Source organism: Montipora foliosa, chromosome 9 (genome assembly GCF_036669935.1).
Source record: "Montipora foliosa isolate CH-2021 chromosome 9, ASM3666993v2, whole genome shotgun sequence".
Taxonomy (NCBI): domain Eukaryota; kingdom Metazoa; phylum Cnidaria; class Anthozoa; order Scleractinia; family Acroporidae; genus Montipora; species Montipora foliosa.
This window is the reverse complement of record NC_090877.1, coordinates 44,239,705-44,259,704: the sequence shown is the minus strand read 5'-3', so window position 1 is coordinate 44,259,704 and position 20,000 is coordinate 44,239,705. Positions and strand designations below refer to the sequence as shown.

The 20,000-nt window shown below is 40.7% G+C and overlaps 2 protein-coding genes across 10 annotated transcripts in view; one reads left to right on the top strand and one right to left on the bottom strand.

The window, feature by feature from the left end:
* Positions 1 to 20,000, bottom strand: part of LOC137969491 (uncharacterized) — a 98,380-nt gene that overhangs the window by 26,582 nt on the left and 51,798 nt on the right. The window lies entirely within an intron of this gene.
* The window catches only part of LOC137969489 (uncharacterized), a 40,475-nt gene continuing 21,584 nt past the window's right edge, over positions 1,110 to 20,000 (top strand). For 4 of the 9 annotated variants that reach the window (XM_068815749.1, XM_068815750.1, XM_068815748.1 and 1 more), the window contains exons 1-14: positions 5,549 to 5,717; positions 5,887 to 6,212; positions 10,237 to 10,288; positions 10,767 to 10,847; positions 11,641 to 11,757; positions 12,811 to 12,902; positions 13,313 to 13,369; positions 13,977 to 14,055; positions 14,894 to 14,959; positions 16,261 to 16,341; positions 17,129 to 17,245; positions 18,283 to 18,374; positions 18,774 to 18,830; positions 19,438 to 19,516. In XM_068815749.1, the coding sequence (XP_068671850.1) occupies positions 6,078 to 6,212; positions 10,237 to 10,288; positions 10,767 to 10,847; positions 11,641 to 11,757; positions 12,811 to 12,902; positions 13,313 to 13,369; positions 13,977 to 14,055; positions 14,894 to 14,959; positions 16,261 to 16,341; positions 17,129 to 17,245; positions 18,283 to 18,374; positions 18,774 to 18,830; positions 19,438 to 19,516 (1,105 nt within the window). In that variant the 5' untranslated portion in view covers positions 5,549 to 5,717; positions 5,887 to 6,077. Of the gene's footprint in view, positions 1,129 to 5,544; positions 5,718 to 5,886; positions 6,213 to 10,236; positions 10,289 to 10,766; positions 10,848 to 11,640; positions 11,758 to 12,810; positions 12,903 to 13,312; positions 13,370 to 13,976; positions 14,056 to 14,893; positions 14,960 to 16,260; positions 16,342 to 17,128; positions 17,246 to 18,282; positions 18,375 to 18,773; positions 18,831 to 19,437; positions 19,517 to 20,000 lie in introns of those variants that run through there. The other 5 variants (XM_068815755.1, XM_068815751.1, XM_068815752.1 and 2 more) reach the window with 5 other exon arrangements.

Here is a 20,000-nt window from a genome sequence, read left to right as displayed (position 1 = left end):
TTATTCAGCCGCAAATTTAAGTGCATATGTTCCGTTTTGTAAGATAAGCAGCCAAAAGTACCTAATATGAATTATTTTTATCGTTTTGAACTTCCATACAAAGCTTTGAATTTCCGGCCATGTTGTCCTGATTACCCATGATGCAATCAAAAGCGTATTCAGAAAACTCTCATCTCTCTCTTTCTGTGGTAGTGCACTGTAAGTGCACTACACACTATGTCACCGGGCTGTAAGATTGTAAGAGCGTAAGAGTGTAAGTCCGTGGTGACAATGAGCTCGCAGCGCTTGCATAACTCACGAAAAATATACAGGTCTGTTGGAAGCGTGCTTGAGTTTCGACAAATGAGCCGCAAAATCGGCAAGAATTTGTGACACTGATGAATAATAAAGCAGCTGGTATTTCCAAAACGATGGAATTAACAGCTGGTGATAAATAACCACGTCTAGGAGAGTGAATTTTTGACTTTGCAGAAACAATGGTCAACCTCTACAGTTGTGATCTTTGTGCTGAATTTGCACATTTCTTGTCAAACTTTAGAAAGGAAACTAACAAAAACAAAAACGCGGTGTCTTGCCATCATTTTGACACAGATGTATTCTTTTTTTCGCGAGTTGTTAGTAAACTCGCAAGATAACTTGATCATGGCGGCCGCTGACATCGACGTCACTTTCGATTTTGCGATTTACTTGTGCAGCCCAAAGTACAATAGAAAAATTGAACGTAGCAAAAATCTCCCAAAGTGTTTTTCGCTGATGGTAACTTTTTACATTCGCGGTTCAACTTTATGTTGTTTTCATGTCACAAATTTTGTTGCTGTTGGCGAAATATTTTATTGTCGATCGACACTTCCTGAAAACCTCCTTCTGCTCTTCCTAAAAACTGGATATCAATATTTATCTACTTTTGCATCAATATTTGTTTTGCATAAGGCAGGCTAACAAAATCTGCACCTTGCTTATTAGCATTTTTGAGCGTTAAAATAGAATTTTCGGTCCTTTGTTTCTGACAGAAAGTAGTATATTTTGAGGTCACCCATCCAAATACTAACCTCGCCGGCAGGGCTTTACTTCAGTGAAATGTTCTCTTGGAAAGCTATCAGAGGCTTGTGGTGATAATGAAGTTGCAAGGTAAATTGAAAATGATCAACATGTCAGCCTCGAAGCCAATGTTTCTCGATTCCCCTTCATTTTCTTTAATCTTTCTGGGTTTAGTATTTTGCTAGCAACCACATGTCTTCTCAGGGGGCTATTTAGCATGGCACTATAAAGATATACGATACCAAAACAATGTCGTGTACTATTAGAGCTACATATTACGCAAGGACAACTTGAATCTCCTGGAAAACAAAACGCAGCTCAGTTGACAGTTATGGAATAAAGCGCTATTACTGCACTACCACACGTACGCAATGCGTGCCTATTGTTTTCATTTGGAGTCCTGTCATGTCAGAGCCCCGCTGGGTCCATTTTTACTAAAGAAATCCCCCGGAGAAATCCGTTTACGTGAAAGCCTTTCACGGAGCAGACTGGTTTCCTCTTGTCATAAAAGCAAGAAACTTCTGTTATTCCAACTTCTCTCTCTCTCTCTTCCTTGAGAAAGTGCTCGATATCCGTACTTACCCAAGTCTCTCCCTCAATTGAAGGATTACAAGACAGATAATTGAAAGACATTATGGGATGCTCAGGGGGCAAATTAATATGTATTTGCTCCCTGGGCATCCCATAATAGTTATTCGAAATAATAGAAATCAAAATGTCCGCCGTATCGGTAAAAAGTTCTATTGTCATTTTCTTTCAAGGGAAGTATTATCGTTCATTTTGGACACTGAAAGCTTGATAGGGATCAGGGGAAATGAACGTATTTTTTTTTTAAAACCAGAACCTGAATGTCTGGACTCGCAGGACTCGAACCTGGAAACGTGTGATCAATAGCCTCAAGTGTGAAACTCGATTTTCGTAAAACAATGCTCAATACATAGAAGTAGAGCGAAGTATAAATGGAAGAAAAAAACAAATAAACTACAAGTTCATCCCTACAAGCCTGTTTCGTGGGCGACCACGAAACAGGCTATGTTACGCACGTGAATTTGACTGGCTGTATTGAACGTAAATAAAATACAAGACATTTTATGAACGGCTTTCGTTAAACGTAAAAGTTGTTGAACCGCTCTCAACTTTTACATCAAACGCAAGCCGCAATCTCTTGTATTTGGTTTACGCACGTAAAGCCAGTCAAATTCACGTGCGTAACCTATGTAAAATTTACGCGACAGTGGTAATTCACTTTAACCCTTTCACCGCCAAGGGCTTCCCAATTGACGAGTAAAATCTATAAGTGTCAATTGGCATTTATGCCAGTGAAAGGGTGAAATTGTTCTGGACGTGGTTTGCCAAAGCAAAAATTGTTGTGCCCAGTTGTAAAAAAGTCCTTTACCTATATAGCACAGCGCAATGTCAATATGGGTATACTCCAAGACCTGACCCGGATAGTTAAACTCCTATGGAATTAAGAAAATACGACTGCAACAGCAAGGGCCATGCCACAAACTAATACTATTGTTCGTGCTTGCGGGGAAATTAGCAAGTTAACAGAGACGAGACAATTGTAACACAACTTTGTATTTAAGACCTAGATCCTTTGATGAGAATAATCTGTCCGATGTCACAACACCAAAGCAAAAACGAGAAGAACTAACTTCTCTCCCCAGTCCTTTTTCATTTGTCACGTCAAGCTTCAAGTCCCATGCTTCCACTACAGGTTGCAAAGGAGGGGGCGGGGGGGAGGGGGGGGGAATGGAGGGGAGGGGGAGAGGGGAGAAGCGTGCCGCACGTCCGGTATGCATTTTTAGCTTCTATTTTTGTGGTACTCTCTATAACAACAACACGAAATCACCAAAATTAAAGTTTTTTACGTCAACACTGAGCATACAAATGTAAACCTTTCCTTTTCGAATTCTGTTTTTACACTGAAACACTTAATTCGCCCACGTTGTAGGACCTGAACGAGATGAATAATTAATTCAGTTTACGTCTGAAACAATGGCCGTTTCCATGCTAGAGACGCATAATTCGTCGCGGACGAACTTGGGCAAACAGTTTTTTTGTTCTACTCTTAAGTTCGTCAGGTATAATATACTAAAGACGGGGACAAGACGCATAATGCGTTTCGACAAACTTTCTACTTCAAAACGTCATCAAGGATGCACTAAACTGGATACTTCGTTCAGACGCATTACACTTCTTGTCCCCGTCTTTATACTACTAGTACACGAATCATATGTAACAGATGCAGAAAAAAATGTTTGCCCAAGTTCGTCCCAGACGGTTTATGCGTGTTATATAGTTCGTCCCGTCATAGGAGACGCATAATTTGTCTGGACGGATTATGCGTCTACTTTTTCAAAATGACCAATGACAAAAATATTGAACAGCTAGGTCCTAGCTTTATAGTCGTCAGCGCCGGCACCAGTTAATTCAGTAAATTGTTTGAAGAGAAAATATACTTGTACCAGTAAGATTTCCAAAGAAGAGCGAGTTTAGAACCACGAGTCATTATGCGGGTATCAGGGGCCATCCTAGGGGGTCGGCCTCCGGGTACCCGTGGTATTTGTCAACACAGGTCTGACAAATGCTGGGGTAAAGCCTAAATATTTTGACAAATGTCTTAACCCCCTAGGCAGTGCTGCATTCCACCAAAAAGCAATACAGTTTTCAGAGAACGAACGAAAACGTTTCCCTGTGTGTTCCTAATGAGTCACAAGGTAAGTAGTTCCGCGCTTGATAGCTGCAATTACATTTGCAAATGATAACAGACGAACTCGCATTTGAGAGAAGAAATGAACATTCAAACGAATTTTCTTGACTTTGCAATGTAAAGTGAAGTGAAGTGAAGCTATTTATTAGTCTCTCCCGTCGGGGCTTTTCAGGACTAATTTACAATGCTTTGTGGGGGACCTTTTACCATTTACAATTAATTACAATTATTATACATCAGACTCACTATGAAAAATCTGATTGGTCGAGAGCATTCAATCAATTCACAATAGCTTGTGAACTTGACATGATAAATGTAATATCTGCTGCAGATATTACATTTATCATGTCAAGTTCAACGTCAGCCTGGTTACTAAGCCACTTGGAGTGTTCTCAGAAACAAAATGGCTGAACTCTTCGCTTCTGTTTCTGAGGATGAATTATGTGAAAAATGTATAAAAAAACAAATATTGAATTCGGTTTTCGCATGATATCATGAATTATCAAAACCTCGTGTCTGTGTTATCCGCTTCAGCCTTCGGCTTCAGCAGATAACACAAACTTTGGCCTTGATAAGTAATCGCTAACATGCTCAACCTCATCCAATAATTGTTTATTAACTTTAGGAAGTGAAAGATAAGGTCAGACCACGTCACCGGGGACGTCGTAATGTATTACCGTTGACCATTATGGCGCTGGACCATTTTGCCTATCCCCTCCCCTCCCCCATGTTTGCAAATCCCGTGGGTAGGTCCCCGGGGAGGTTTGTTTAAAAACGCAAATCCCCCGGGCTCTGGGGCAAATCCGCCACCATTCCCGTGGGTTGCCCCAGAGATGGCCGCTGATAACCACATTGATGTGTTGGGAAGTGGTTTCTATGACGTAAATATGTGCAGTTTTTAGAGAGAGAAATTACAAGTCGTGAAATGTATCCCAATTTTATGCATAAAAGATCGAGTTTATATTGACCCAAAAATGTAGTGCCATCCATTTCAACTCACCCAATGTAATTGCGCATTTAAGCTTAAAACGCCTTCCACTTTGAAAATTAAACGGGATAAGAATCAAGACCGTGGGGGTCTGATTACATGGAGAATTTCAGCCCGGTTAGCCGGGCTGAGATTTCAGCCCGGGTTCTGAAAGAAATCTTCTTGAAATGAAAGTGGCGATTACATGGAGCAGGTCTCAGCCCGGGCTGAATATCCTAGCCCGGTTTCAGTAAGCCCGGCCAAACCGGCGTTAAAATATGCAGAAAGTCCATGTAATCGAAATGAAATTTCAGCCCGGGCTGAAAAAGGAACGTGAGCATGCGCATCAATTGAGTTTTCGCATCTCCGTAAATTTTCTCACGCAGATTTGCGTTTTGTCCCCGGGCTGAAGTTCATCATGAAATCGCAACAAAATTTCAGCGCGGGCTGAAACTCACCCCCCTGTAATCAGGCCCTAAGACAGAAGGCATAAACCGACCACCGCTCAACAAAAAGGAGAAAATATCGAATAATCTTGCATAAGTGATGGCAAACATCATTTGCAGATTGGAATTTTTTTTATCTTTTTCACTTCCGACAGGAAATTTTTTATTTTTACCTCATCGGTTTCGGAGTACGTTGTTCTTCAGCACGTTTTACGCGATTGCGTGAGGTTGAGCTGCATGATTGCTGAGATTGTTTGAGTTGACAAAGAAGTGCTTTGTTTCCAAGGTGATCGTCTCCATTTTATTGATTTGGTTAATATGTGGACCCTATCAATCAAAGGGAGTAATATCTAATCTGTTGTCTTAATTTAGCCCCAATCGACTTCCGCAATCGGAGCTTTGTAACACGATATCTAATTTGTGATACACCGTGCTAACTCCACTGGACTTCGCCTGAATCGCTCAATTCTGTTCAAAATGGAGAGCCGTCCAACCAAATAGCAGACGCCAGAGAAACTCACAGTCGAAGTGTTGATGTGAGAACGATTTTGTAAGTACGCAAACCATATACAGTACTACTTTTGCCATTTTTGGGGTCATCTTGAACCCGTTTCAATTCGGTTGACAATATAGCAAAGGAATTCGTGTTTCGAAATCTTAAACTTAGGTTTAGTCCATTTTCAACCCATCATGTCTTAACTCTTGCTGTATTTTTACAGGTACAACACTGCTCGGTTTATTACATTGAGCAAATACCAAGAACAGAGTGTTCACACAGTAAACAAAATATTGGTTGCTGGGGTGGCGAGATCGATTTTAATGCAGTGACCACAACGAACAATCCACAATCTTCCTCCATATTTTATCTCCATCATTTCCGCTTTGTCCGCCATCGAAACCAGTCACGGAAATGATCCACTGCTTGCTAGCAGTATGCCTTTTGTTCTCGCTGACAGCTGGGATGAACGAATTACAAAGATCAACTACAAGCGCAAGACATCATTTTTGTACGTGCAAGGACCGTGCGGTGCGAATTGAGGTCATGGTGAGAGTCTGTCAGTTTTGTGATACGCATTTTTGTAGGTTTGTGTAACGATAGACGTTGCTATACTTTGCTTAAAACGTGACTCGAGGCATAAATTCGAAACTTTCTTGTGAATGAATCAATGAATGAATGGGCTCCATAGTTTAATAAATGGAGAAATTTAGGGGCATTCCAAGCCCACGAGTTGGCCTCATGAATTTTTCACGTGAGTTGTCCGAAATTAGGATCCCCCTATGATTTTCCTCTTTAGTTTCTGCCGTCAGTGGTTTGTAATTGTTCTTAAAGCCTCTTATTTGATATGATAAACACAGTGCCTTGGTTCACTAGGTAATTCAGTTTCTTCTTTCTGCTTGTATGTTTGTCCAAAATGGTTACAGTAGGTTGTTTTCGGTTTCAGAGAAAATTTATTAAAAAGTCACCTGAAGTTCCTGGTATAAGGCCACCGAGAGAAATCTTTCCGAGTATTTCAGCCGGAATTCCACTTTTACAACGACTGAAAGGAAGAAAATCAAGAGTGAAGAGGCCGTTTTCACACGAGAAAAAAGACGAGAATATAGTATAAAAGTTTAATAGAAAAATGTGGCGATAAACCGAAAGCCAAGAAATGGAATGTACTTTTCAGTTTTCATTGAACTTTGCAAATTGTAGCTTCAGGTTGCGAGAGAAAGTTATGGAAATTATAATAAAGTGCTGCCAAGAAATGCATGCTCTCTGACGAAACAAAAAATCCAAAAAGATACTCAACTTCTTTGCCTTGTGACGCATTCTTCTAGCGTAACATAGCCAAGAGTTGCTAATTTTGTCGATATCTATTCGGATAAAATTCGCTGGGTTGCGAAAACACTGTCCTGTTTCAAGTATTTCTCTTCAATTGATGAAAACATGAATTTAATTGATGCAAGGAGTCTTTCGTTTCTTCCTTCAAAGAGCAATTTCACCCAGGATATGTATACGTGCCTCATTAATTGTTGCACTTTGACAGCTTGTCATTGTGTAAAAGTACATTATGTTTTATTTTCTTAAAGATTACTCCGAAAAGAAGGAAGAACTGTGAAACTCACTGTAAAACATTTTATTTTTAGAACTCTTATATTTGATCCCAAAACGCGTACAGTGCATTCTACGCGAAACTTTACGATACGGCGTTTATTAATATCACGTTAAGCAGCTCTGTGACAGCTTGTCATTGTTTAAAAGGACAATCGACTGTTTCATTATGTTTTATTTTTTTAAAGATTACTGAACTGAAGTCGTGCACAGTGCATTCCACGCGAATTCGAAACCGAATTTGTTAATATCGCCTTAAGTACAACCCTTGCCAGAAGCTTCTTGTTATCGGAACTGACGTGTCAAACTTTAATTTGGTGACTATGCCGGGTTAACACGAAAAACTACCATAATTGCACGGTAAAGGTAAAGGGCTTTGTGCTTATTATTGTTGTTGTATTGCTTTAATTTTTTTCATTTTTGTATGCGATTCACATCAAGTGCGTGAAATATAGGAATGATATTGTTGACGTCACCTATCGAAACAAAGGGTCTTTTGTTTCTGTGACTGGAACATTTGGAAATTTGTAAACAGATATCTTCCCTATTATCGAACAAAAAAATAAAATATTTACAACAGAGAAACTTGACGGTTACTTATTACGGAAGATATCATTCGCCCAAGATCTTTAGAACGAACTCAACAAGGATCCTTCGATCTTTCTTGCCAAGATCTAGTCTAAAAAAACAATTGAAAATCTTGACAATATTTGTGAGGATCCTCTACATTTGTGCTCTTTCTGATAAGGTAAGAAAATTGTTTGAAGCGAACCCTCAAAAACATTTAACAAACGTCCTATAGAGTGTTCGCTCATATGACCAGCAGCCATATTTGCATACTAAAACAAGAGAAGGAATTGCCATAAAAACTGATACATTTCGATTGTCAAAAGAGTGTTTCTCTCCTTCAACATGGCCGCTGCATGGCCTCCGTCACATCACGTGAAAACATCTATACATCAACTGTAAACCGGTTTCAATTTAGGGGATATTTACATGACACCGAGACAAACTCAGATCGGCATCAGTTCGTATAGGCCTCCATACATTTCTTTTTCTGTGTTTACATGAGACCAGTCTGGTGGGCTGACTTCTTCTCGGTTGCTGGACCGGTCGGAACAGGCAGCGTTTACACGAACTTGGTTTCAAATCGATACGGTTTCACGACTTCGAAACCGCGTCAAAATCGATGCGGTTTGCCGGAAAGTGTTTACTCAAAACCGTTTTTGCCAGAAAATCAAAGTCGTGATGGTATGACCGAGCTCTGCACTTCCTACTAAATTCACCATTTTGAATCGAACGATGCAAATTTCACGACAAAATAGTAACCGAATTCAAATCGATGCGGTTTCGCCATTTGCACAACAGACGAAAACGTATCGTTTCGAGAACGCTTCAGTTTTGGCAGCGTTTTCAAACCGACCCAGTTTCGCCAACGGTCTCGATCGGTGTCGTGTAAACAGAAGGCATTACCGCAGCGAAACGATGCGGCCGAAACAAATGAAACCGCGTTCGTGTAAACGCTGTACCGTTCTCATGTAAATGACAAAAAAAAAAAAAATCTCAGGCTGGGTCCAGAAGTTTCAAGCCTGTATAGTTCGAACACCATTATGATATGTTTTTTTTAGAAATTATTCAGTAAAAAGATTCGTACAGATTCCATCGCTTTCCATCGGCGTCGAGTTCGAATGTACGAATGTACCTTGGGAACCAAAGATACTGATTGGTGGGTTATGTCACGCATCAATTTATCTCGTCATCTGTGGTTTGGCCATTGGCGCGACTTCCGCAGAAGTATGAAAATCGCAGTATGCAGAGACGACGGATACGGCAAAAACAACGGCTGCGGCAAAGACAACGCCACAAATCAAGAATATGATTGGTTAAAAAAGGAAAAATACTCGCGCTGCACGTGCAGCACACTGAATTTCCGTGCATTTCTTTGCTGTACTCCACAAAACAACAACGTGAAATCAACAAATTTTAGGTTTCGACGACAACGTGAGCATATAACCACCATGGGTCAGAAAATATGGTAACCCATTTGTGCGAGAAAATTTGGTTTTTGGTCACCGTACGACCGCAGGGCAATGTCACTAGTATCACGTGACCATATCGCGGGCTCAAGTTTTCATCTCATCAGGGGTTTTCATTTGATCGCAGGCACAAGAAAGGTTAACTTATTGAAAGAATGAAAAACCCGGGAGCTCCGCTTTTAAATTATTAGGCTTGGCTAAATCTATATATTACTTCAAAAATGGTCTTTCCCTTCCAGTTACGGGATGGATCGCTAGTAAAAGACGGAATAATCACGAAATACTTGCGATAGCGCTAATTGTCATTTGGATTCAGTTTTTCGTTGATGTTACTGTTGTCGTCGCTTAACTCCCAGATGTATGCTACGGAGATTATAAGAGCCTAATGTTTGAGAACTCCCCTTGAAGGGCATTTTTGTATATAAGTGCATCCGATTCTCATTATCACTGTGATCACTGACTTTATACCGATCACTCATATTTAGAAATGACTCAAGTTAAGTTCTTGCCGTTAATCGCAAATAACGAATTGATAACTCGTAAATGGTTTGAACCCAGGAGTCATATCGTAATTAAGTAAAGTACGATCGTCCGGGTGAGTGTAGTCCTGAGAAGGACTGTTTGAGATGACATTGACTGACGTTTCGACAACCTGAGCGGAAGTCATCTTCAGAGTCAAGTGACTCTGACTTGACTCTGACTCTTGACTCTGAAGATGACTTCCCCTCAGGTTCTCGTTTCGACAACCTGAGCGGAAGTCAGTCAGTGCCATCTCAAACAGTCCTCCTCAGGACTACACTCACCCGGACGATCGTACTTTACTTAATTATGAATTGATAACTGATTGGCAAAAAGCACACTGATCTGTTGCAACCTGTTTTCGATCTTTACACGTCATGTTCTCGTCTGATACATTATTGTCTTCCGTTTTGTTTTGTCAGGAATTCCTCGCTGTTCCATGTGATGAAATTTGTTCAGACAGAAATAAAGAAGGTAATCACATCATAGCTTATTAAGAAATAAAGTCGAAAACTTAAAGGGTTTTTAAGTTCCTCATTTGAAGGGTCAGCACTTGGAGGCTGGAGTATTGGCAGTCAACAAGTACTAACGTACTAACGACATTTTTAAAGAAAAAAAGTACCTTTGAAAGGAGCTCATCATTGGTACATGTTCTGTTTGTTTTGTTTAACCCTTTCACCGCCGAAGGCTTCCCCATTGATGAGTAAATTCGCCTGGCGTTAGACACAGTAAAATCCATAAGTGTCAATGGCATTTATGGCAGTGAAAGGGTTATGTTATGCATAAGTGACGTAAACAGACACCGTGTGCTTTGATTGGTTGAGAGGCACAAAACTTGGCAGAAAGGCTGTTCTTATTGTCTGATACCGGTAACTTGGAGGGATAAGAAAGTTATAATCCCTGGGTCACAGCATGAGTTCCTGCCTACAAGTTAGTTTACCCTTTTGTCTAGGTTTTACAGATACTTCAAGGAGAAATCCTCTTCAGCTTCGCCGTCCACGAGTGCGTCGACAGATGAACAAAAAAGAGTACGGTAAGTCTAACTGCGTGAAATATGCTGCAGGAATGCATTTATCGAAGATTTCTCGTGAATACTCATCTAATAAGAGACGCCGACACAGTGGCGATGATGGTGTCCCTACACAGAGGAATAGCGGCCATAAAAATGTTATAAGAACAATATTACTCCCTTCCGGTAAGAAGTATGGCATTTGTCACTTCCGGTGTAGGTGTTTCCGGGGCTATTCTGGGTTTTCACATGACGTCACGGCCGCCATGTTGGAACCCCTAAACAAAGAAACGGCGGCCATGTTGGAGCCCCGACCAAATCCTTCGGGAATTTAACTCTATTATTATGCAAACGTTTTCTTTTGTTTTCGTTGAAAAACATGGCTTTTGATCGCGTGTGAGAGGTGAATATCAGCATACAAGAAAAACAAGCTATGCCTTATTAGTATTCTTTATATAAAGAATACTAACGAGGAGTGTTTTGTGAGGATATAAAGCTTATTCATGTGTCGTTTTATCGGTGTTTTGATAGGCTGTTAGGGTCATGAATTATTAATGAATTTTGGAAACTTGGTAAGTTCACGTTGTTGTTGTGAAGGGAAAAATGCGTGCGCCTCATGCAGCAATATTATTTTTTCCTCTTTTAACCCAGTGATATTATTGTTTTGTGGTATTCTCGCTCGTTGCCGACAAAGCTTCGTAGATCTTAAAGTTCCTAATAGAAGAGCACCCCGCGGACCTCTCTCAAGATCTTTTCCCTCATCATTTGCTTAGCGTCAGGAAATGGTCTCTACAATGCTTATTTTCTTTTCCAACAGAATGTCTGATTAAGATAAAAGCTGATCCTGGCTTGATTGTCAGAAACGTAAACGTCACATTTCGGGAAAAAGGGAATAATCAAAGCTGGTATGCTGTGATTCAGTGGACGCCATTAGGTGAGGGAGAAGTATTGTTTTATTTGTCACTGGTTCTGTTTAGAGGTGCAAAATTGATTTTACAAAAACACTTTCGCGCTGATGTAGCTCGCTCCAGTGTTGAGTTTCGGTCTTTTCTTTCGGATCAAAAGCATATCCATGGGACTCCATCTGCAGAAACGTTTTTCGCTTTTATTCTCGCGCGTCTGTTCCAATATGTATTATATAGAGGATATTACATGGCCGCGCGGGGATAGGAATTTTATCTTCTAGTGCTGAAAGTATCTCTCACGAGTGAGCGAAGCGAACGAGTGAGAGATATTTTCAGCACGGCCCAGTTGTTCGAAGGGTGGATAGCGCTTAGGTGTCGTCATGGTAACGAACACGATTAGCCAATAAACCTCGAGCTTCCTCGCTTCATTGTAAGATACTTTTGTGCTTTAATATAATTCTTCTCTTCTACATTAACATTTTTATTGAAAAATTTGACATTATCATGATTTGTTTTTCATAAATTTCATATCTTGTTTCGTGTTACACAACATGCGTGTTTTAGCGGTTGGTAACCACTTTTTCATCATTTCATCATTTTCATCCCCGCGCGGACATGTGACATCTTCTATTTTCATAACATTTTACACTTACATTTTTACACATAACACTAGCTACTCATGCTGATCAGAAGCTTATGACCTTGAAGCATGTAACTCGCAACTCTTTTCCTTGGAACAGAGCTGGGCATTTTAGGACACCAATTTTATGCCAAAATATGGACAAAAAATTAGATCGACGTGCTGCACGCGCAAATACACGAGCTACGTTACATCCAAATAAGGAGTTTTTTAAACTCAAAAAACCGCAGCTCTAATCCAGAGTTAAGCACGGCAAGGTCACGAGCTTCTGTGTTGATTTGGTAACCTTGTCATGAAAGGAAAGGAAAGGAACTTTATTTCAGTCTCTAGTCGATTTAGCGCTGGAGCACTAATTGGGGACACTGTAAAGTGAAATTAACAATGAAAGCAAATCAAGTCATCGATACTTTACGTGAACCGTCAAATTTGTTTCTTTTTGCAGCTTTTCCCGAACCCTGGGATGGATATTGTCTTAACTATTTTGGCAGTTTTCTTGGTTCTTCCGTAGAACCGAAAAGCTCTTTCTTTTCAAAGGTATGGCATATGACAGAGTTGAACATGTAGAAAAGACATTGTGTGACAGCAACGAGAAAAGTTCGACGGTTAATATCATTGGCGCAGAATTTCTTCAGCACTTCCAAGAACACGTTTTTCTATTTAGGATTCTAGGAAAGGCTCAAGCACCTATCAATGTTATGTCCCAGGGTGGGGTGTAGGGCAGACCCAGAGGAATTTGACATTATTGTGGAAGACAGAGTCCCACCTTCAGTAGGTGCCCCACCTTCAGGCGCCTACTGAATATCAAATTCCCGCTCCCTGGGGTACCTTTTTTCTATCAGAGTCAAGCCTGACTGATTGAGAAGTTGGAAAGGGTAGTTCAGGCGTTCCGGTCCCTTTGTCAATTTTAACTTTTAACTGTTGCATGTCTTATCATAATTTTTCAGAACACAACAAGAATAAAAATTTCCCCTTCATGGAAGGAAAAGGAGATCCATGTAGTGGTGAGTTGAACAGTTGTAAATCGAAGTTCCAGGTTCTCAACGGCTCTTATGTCACAAGGATCGAGGTCCTTCCTGATAAATAGAATGGTGGATCGTTACTCAACTAGAACTAAGGATCCTTCCACCCTTGTCGTGTTTAAATCCCTCATAGCCTACCGAGCAGCCAAAATGTTTTTTTACCTCTTGATCTTTTTCTTGGCCCACACTGGTCAACAACCAACCAACCACCAGAAGATACTTTTTTTAAAAGTCTTCTTAAACAAATGGTTTTCACGTTGGCTTTGAAGCTGTTTGGTAAGTAGTGAACGGTTTCGGAGGGAAGCAGCAAGTTCAGGGTTATGACCGCTCAACGAATAAATGAACAACAACCATTGAAGCCTAATCGTTAGATTGTTCTTTGATTTTTAACGCACCGGCAAGTCATCAAGCAACTTGCACATGACTGCGGCAGCAAATGTCTTGCGGGGAAAAACGGTTCGGCCAGCTTGGCTTGAATGCGCATCATAACTCCTCGCGTAAAGATAGCAGGAAGCCGCTCTAGATTCCTCCAAGTAAATTGTCCTCCCCTCCTGGCTCCACATTTATAGCAGTATTCCTTGTTTCACAGATCTTCGGCCTGTCGACGTTCGGCAACGATACAGACCAATTACAGACGGTGCTCTTTCGGTCACCTAAGGTGACTTCAAGTAAGAAATCCATTCTTATTACTTTGCACCGATTCTAAATTGCGAAACGAAAAGTGGGGGAAGCTGTTGCCAGGTTGTTGTGTTCGCGGTTTGTTTGTAGAGCAAGTACTGCGCGATCGTGCAGTCATGGGTTCAAATCCTGTTCAAGGCTGTATATTTTGGGCCTCAAGTTTCTCAACTCACCCATTCTATCCCGCGGTGCAATATATTTAAAATGTCATTACTATTGTTCTGATTAGAAAAACGAGGGAACAGTCGGTGAAAAGTACAAACCAGTTCCTTGCTGTGTTCCTCTACCGTCAAAGCCAAAATGTACCTCTACCTTATCATTATTGTTGTTGTTATTATTATTATTACTACTACTATTACAAACACCACTTCCTGTTTCGAGAGGGGAAAGGGAGGGGGGAGACGCTGCATCGTCAAGGGAAACGTTACTTCAAAATTTAATTTTGTGTTATCGTAGAAATACCTCCCCCCCCCCCCCCCCCCAACTAAAAGCGTTCTTCACTTGAAACATTATTCTTTTTTTATTCTTTTTTTTCCCATTTAACCATTATTATTATTGTTTTGCGGTACTACCGCTGCCTTAGTCGTGGTCTTTTCGTCAACTCTCGCAGTAGCCTTGGTGCAGAGTCGAAAGGCACGAATTCCCTTCATAATGCCACTCAGTTAGTGTGCGTTGATTGATTAAAAAGGACAATGCTCTGTGGTAAGGCTGTTTCAATTATAGACAGTCCGAGGAAAGGATAACTTCGAGAGACATCATGCGGTAATAAGGTCTACGTCATAAGTTTCCGTCTACAAGTTAGTTTACCTTCTTGTCTTGGACTTATAGATACGTCAATGAGTAATGGTCTTCGCCATATTCGAACACGTCGAGGGATAAACACAAAAGAGGATGGTAAGTCCAGATATGAGGACTACGCTGCAGGCGTAAAGAGGATATTACACGGTGGCGAGAAGATGTGAAATTTATGTTCGATTGGCAAGAACATATAATTCACATCTTCGAGCTAACGTGTAATTTTCTTTTTATTATATGGACAATAAATGTACATGGTAGAGATTGAAGAGCGGGCTTAGGCTTTGATACAAATATGGGCCATTAATTAATACAAACAAAAATCCCCGGTGCCCGTGCAAATTACAAGAAAAAAGGTGCACGTAAAACAATGTCATTTAGGCCAGAATAGTGAACTACAATCATAGACAAAAGTAGTTGGGAAGGTTATGTAAATGAACCGCATCAGAGCTGTACTTCAACCCGCTTCTGTTAAAGCGCAAGAGAAATAGTTTCACCTTCTCTTATATAGCCCCCTCCCCCCTATTCAATGTTGGAAGGTAACACAACAATTTCCCAATAAAACCATTCAGTTTTGTACAACATTGAATAGGGAAGGGGGGGGGGGGGGGTCAAAAGTCCTGACCTTCCCAAGGGTTTTGTCCATGATTGTAGTTGTAAATAAGCTTAATAAAAATTGCCTTTCCGATCTGGCAGTTTTTCTTTCTCACAGCAAGAACGAGTTTTTTCTGGATTGCTTGTAGTTCCGCGGGTAGGGCTAACGCTCACGTGGTTTACATGGGTAGAAAACAGCACTTCACATTACCCTCCAATAGATAATTCTGTTGAAATATAAGTGCTACACGGCCAACGTTTGTAAAAACGTAACCTTGTAGTTTCAGTGCTGTTTGTTTTTTCTACCGCGGCTGTTTTCCCCTAACTTAAAGCACCCTACAAATATATAAATCACAAAAAAAATAAAACTACTGAGGTTTGATGTCGACTAATAAACAGCAGCCGTTTTGGGGCCGGGATTTTCCTACGGTGCTAACTGATTACTGTTGCTGTTTCAAAAGTACCGTGGGAAAAATATTTCATCAGTCTCTTTGGGGAGAAATCCGTGGTAGAAGGTCTTGTCGTAGTCATTGAGAAGTTCAGATGGGGTAGCATCCGGAATACGGAAAATTCGCCTGGCGTTAGACACAGTGAAATGTCAATGGCATTTATGGCAGTGAAAGGGTTATGTTATGCATAAGTGACGTAAACAGACACCGTGTGCTTTGATTGGTTGAGAGACACAAAACTTGGCAGAAAGGCTGTTCTTATTGTCTGATACCGGTAACTTGGAGGGATAAGAAAGTTATAATCCCTGGGTCACAGCATGAGTTCCTGCCTACAAGTTAGTTTACCCTTTTGTCTAGGTTTTACAGATACTTCAAGGAGAAATCCTCTTCAGCTTCGCCGTCCACGAGTACGTCGACAGATGAACAAAAAAGAGTACGGTAAGTCTAACTGCGTGAAATATGCTGCAGGAATGCATTTATCGAAGATTTCTCGTGAATACTCATCTAATAAGAGACGCCAACACAGCGGCGATGATGGTGTCCCTACACAGAGGAATAGCGGCCATAAAAATGTTATAAGAACAATATTACTCCCTTCCGGTAAGAAGTATGGCATTTGTCACTTCCGGTGTAGGTGTTTCCGGGGCTATTCTGGGTTTTCACATGACGTCACGACCGCCATGTTGGAGCCCCTAAACAAAGAAACGGCGGCCATGTTGGAGCCCTGACCAAATCCTTCGGGAATTTAACTCTATTATTATGCAAACGTTTTCTTTTGTTTTCGTTGAAAAACATGGCTTTTGATCACGTGTGAGAGGTGAATATCAGCATACAAGAAAAACAAGCTATGCCTTATTAGTATTCTTTATATAAAGAATACTAACGAGGAGTGGTTTGTGAGGATATAAAGCTTATTCATGTGTCGTTTTATCGGTGTTTTGATAGGCTGTTAGGGTCATGAATTATTGATGAATTTTGGAAACTTGGTAAGTTCACGTTGTTGTTGTGAAGGGAAAAATGCGTGCGGCTCATGCAGCAATATTATTTTTTCCTCTTTTAACCAGTGATATTATGTTTTGTGGTATTCTCGTTGCCGACAAAGCTTCGTAAATCTTAAAGTTCCTAATAGAAGAGCACCCCGCGGACCTCTCTCAAGATCTTTCCCCTCATCATTTGCTTAGCGTCAGGAAATGGTCTCTACAATGCTTATTTTCTTTTCCAACAGAATGTCTGATTAAGATAAAAGCTGATCCTCGCTTGATTGTTAGAAACGTAAACGTCACATTTCGGGAAAAAGGGAATAATCAAAGCTGGTATGCTGTGATTCAGTGGACGCCATTAGGTGAGGGAGAAGTATTGTTTTATTTGTCACTGGTTTTGTTTAGAGGTGCAAAAACACTTTCGCGCTGATGTAGTTCGCTCCATTGTTGAGTTTCGGTCTTTTCTTTCGGATCAAAAGCATATCCATGGGACTCCATTTGCACAAACGTTTTTCGCTTTTATTCTCGCGCGTCTGTTTCCATGTATTATATAAAGAATATTACATGGCCGCGCGGGGATAGGAATTTTATCTTCTAGTGCTGAAAGTATCTCTCACTCGTTCGCTTCGCTCACTCGTGAGAGATATTTTCAGCTCGGCCCAGTTGTTCGAAGGGTGGATAGCGCTTAGGTGTCGTCATGGTAACGAACACGATTAGCCAATAAAACGCGAGCTTCCTCTCTTCATTGTAAGATACTTTTGTGCTTTAATATAATTCTTCTCTTCTACATTAACATTTTTATTGAAAAATTTGACATTATCATGATTTGTTTTTCATAAATTTCATATCTTGTTTCGTGTTACACAACATGCGTGTTTTAGCGGTTGGTAACCACTTTTTCATCATTTCATCATTTTCATCCCCGCGCGGACATGTGACATCCTCTATTTTCATAACATTTTACACTTACATTTTTACACATAACACTAGCTACTCATGCTGATCAGAAGCTTATGACCTTGAAGCATGTAACTCGCAACTCTTTTCCTTGGAACAGAGCTGGGCATTTTAGGACACCAATTTTATGCCAAAATATGGACAAAAAATTAGATCGACGTGCTGCACGCGCAAATACACGAGCTACGTTACATCCAAATAAGGAGTTTTTTAAACTCAAAAAACCGCAGCTCTAATCCAGAGTTAAGCACGGCAAGGTCACGAGCTTCTGTGTTGATTTGGTAACCTTGTCATGAAAGGAAAGGAAAGGAACTTTATTTCAGTCTCTAGTCGATTTAGCGCTGGAGCACTAATTGGGGACACTGTAAAGTGAAATTAACAATGAAAGCAAATCAAGTCATCGATACTTTACGTGAACCGTCAAATTTGTTTCTTTTTGCAGCTTTTCCCGAACCCTGGGATGGATATTGTCTTAACTATTTTGGCAGTTTTCTTGGTTCTTCCGTAGAACCGAAAAGCTCTTTCTTTTCAAAGGTATGGCATATGACAGAGTTGAACATGTAGAAAAGACATTGTGTGACAGCAACGAGAAAAGTTCGACGGTTAATATCATTGGCGCAGAATTTCTTCAGCACTTCCAAGAACACGTTTTTCTATTTAGGATTCTAGGAAAGGCTCAAGCACCTATCAATGTTATGTCCCAGGGTATGGTGTAGGGCAGACCCAGAGGAATTTGATATTTTTGTGGAAGACATTGTCAAATGCCTCACCTTTAGGCACCTACTGAATATCAAATTCCCGCTCCCTGGGGTACCTTTTTTCTATCAGAGTCAAGCCTGACTGATTGAGAAGTTGGAAAGGGTAGTTCAGGCGTTCCGGTCCCTTTGTCAATTTTAACTTTAAACTGTTGCATGTCTTATCTTAATTTTTCAGAACACAACAAGAATAAAAATTTCCCCTTCATGGAAGGAAAAGGAGATCCATGTATTGGTGAGTTGAACAGTTGTAAATCGAAGTTCCAGGTTCTCAACGGCTCTTATGTCACAAGGATCGAAGTCCTTCCTGATAAATAGAACGGTGGATCGTTACGCATCTAGAACTGAGGATCCGTCCACCCTTGTCGTGTTGAAATCCCTCATAGCCTACCGAGCAGCCAAAATGTTTTTTTACCTCTTGATCTTTTTCTTGGCCCACACTGGTCAACAACCAACCAACCACCAGAAGGTACTTTTTGTAAAAGTCTTCTTAAACAAATGGTTTTCACGAGGGCTTTGAAGCTGTTTGGTAAGTAGTGAACGGTTTCGGAGGGAAGCAGCAAGTTCAGGGTTATGACAGCTCAACGAATAAATGAACAACGACCATTGAAGCCTAATCGTTAGATTGTTCTTTGATTTTTAACGCACCGGCAAGTCATCAAGCAGCTTGCACATGACTGCGGCAGCAAATGTCTTGCGGGGAAAAACGGTTCGGCCAGCTTGGCTTGAATGCGCATCATAACTCCTCGCATAAAGATAGCAGGAAGCTGCTCCAGATTCCTCCAAGTAAATTGTCCTCCCCTCCTGGCTCCACATTTATAGCAGTATTCCTTGTTTCACAGATCTTCGGCCTGTCGACGTTCGGCAACGATACAGACCAATTACAGACGGTGCTCTTTCGGTCACCTAAGGTGACTTCAAGTAAGAAATCCATTCTTATTACTTTGCACCGATTCTAAATTGCGAAACGAAAAGTGGGGGGAGCTTTTCCAAGGTTGTTGTGTTCGCGGTTGGTTTTTAGAGCAAGTACTGGGCAATCGTGCAGTCATGGGTTCAAATCCTGTTCAAGGGTGGATATTTTGGGCCTCAAGTTTGCCAACTCACCCATTCTATCCCGCGGTGCAATATATTAAAAATGTCATTACTGTTGTTCTGATTAGAAAAACGAGGGAACAGTCGGTGAAAAGTACAAACCAGTTCCTTGCTGTGTCCCTCTACCGTCAAAGCTAAAATGTACCTCTACCTTATCATTATTGTTGTTGTTATTATTATTATTATTATTATTATTATTATTATTATTACTACTACTATTACAAACACCACTTCCTGTTTCGAGAGGGGAAAGGGAGGGGGGAGACGCTGCATCGTCAAGGGAAACGTTACTTCAAAATTTAATTTTGTTATC